At 38.4% G+C, this 1,506-nt stretch overlaps 1 protein-coding gene across 1 annotated transcript; it reads left to right on the forward strand.

Moving 5' to 3' along the window:
- Nucleotides 1–400: 400 nt before the first annotated feature.
- LOC103375015 (uncharacterized) lies at nucleotides 401–1,505 on the forward strand (the record flags this gene model as incomplete). The annotated part of the gene is made up of 3 exons (XM_008305201.1): nucleotides 401–453; nucleotides 554–886; nucleotides 1,216–1,505. Coding segments are annotated over exons 1-3 (666 nt in total), but the record flags the coding sequence as incomplete, so codon positions are not given.
- Nucleotide 1,506: the final 1 nt, after the last annotated feature.

Here is a 1,506-nt window from a genome sequence, read left to right on the forward strand (position 1 = left end):
AATCGACACAAAGTCTCCTCCAAAAATCAGAGTTTTTCCGAGTAAAGACAGCTGCACTAATGTGGTTTCACAACTTCACACCTTCGCTGTGCAGCTGAAAGTGAGGGCAGAAGATGGACATGACAGAACAAAGTTGAAAAAAAATGTAAGATAAGCTTGTAGCATTGATAGGAACCAAATGCTTTAACATGATCACTAAAATGAAAGAGTAAATGGATATGAATGAGGTGATTTACTCCTCAAAGCCTTGGACGAGACCAGTGTGGCAGGAAGTGAATTTTTTAGTCTTTAATCTGTGACAACCAATCACATGTATTTGTCAGTGTGATATAGAGGGTCTTGGCCAAGTTATATCACCTCCTACACTCATTAAAACAGCAACAAGGTCCCTGACAGGAGACAGTGTCAAGATGATCATGTTGTGGATTACATTGCTTGTTCTTCATCGAGGACGTGAGTGCTTTCTAATTTTTACATGATGTTGTTATCAAGTGGATTTCCTACATCATTGTAACTTATTGTCTTATATGTTTTGTGTTTTCTTTCAATTCAGATGCACTCATTCCAGTGATCCCAGTTCAACTTGGTGAATCTACAACGTTCACATGTGATCTGTCTAGTACTGACATCAGCCAAGTAGAAGTCCACTGGTACAAGCAGAGTGTTGGAGATAATCTGAAACTAATTGTGATTCTGCGGGAACATACAACACCTCAGTTTGCACCAGAGTTTCCTAACTCAAGATGGAAAGTTAATATTCATGATGATTTTATGAACCTGACTATTTTGAGGACAATCCAAGAGGACGAGGGAATCTATCACTGCGCATTGTCTGCATTGTATGGCACGGTATCTAAATGGAGTGGGACATATTTGATCGTAAAAGGTAATAAATGAGCTACTTTCATCATGTTTTGTAAACGCTTCAACCACTAAAGCTCTACTGTATACATGTTGAAGAGTAACTACACTGAATATGTTTAGAAAACTCACTAAACATGTTTCAATCTACTTACATTTACATTTATTATGAATTTCTTCTATTTTTATCTAAATACTACTTCAACCACTGATCCAAGTGAAGTATATTCATAATATTCCTTGTTCATATGAGTTTGATGTAAAACTACTAAAGTCACAGTTGAGGTTTTTCTCAAACTTTCAAAATGTGCTTTGAAGTCTCGTCATCCTGTTAACACTTTGTTCATTACACAGGACACAGTCACAAGACATCAGACTACACTGTTGTTCAGCAGCCCACAGAATCAGATTCAGACCATCCAGGAGAAGCAGAGACTCTCCAGTGTTCAGTCTTGTCTGACTCTGAGAACAAAACATGTTCAGGAGATCCGAGTGTGTTCTGGTTCAGAACTGGATCAGATAAATCTCATCCAGACATCATCTACGCTGATGGAAACAGACATGATGGATGTGAGAAGAGATCTGACACTCAGAAGAGCTGTGTTTATCACTTCTCTAAGACCTTCAGCTCCTCTGATGCTGGGA

Source organism: Stegastes partitus, unplaced genomic scaffold, assembly GCF_000690725.1.
Source record: "Stegastes partitus isolate 25-593 unplaced genomic scaffold, Stegastes_partitus-1.0.2 Scaffold2435, whole genome shotgun sequence".
Taxonomy (NCBI): Eukaryota; Metazoa; Chordata; class Actinopteri; family Pomacentridae; genus Stegastes; species Stegastes partitus.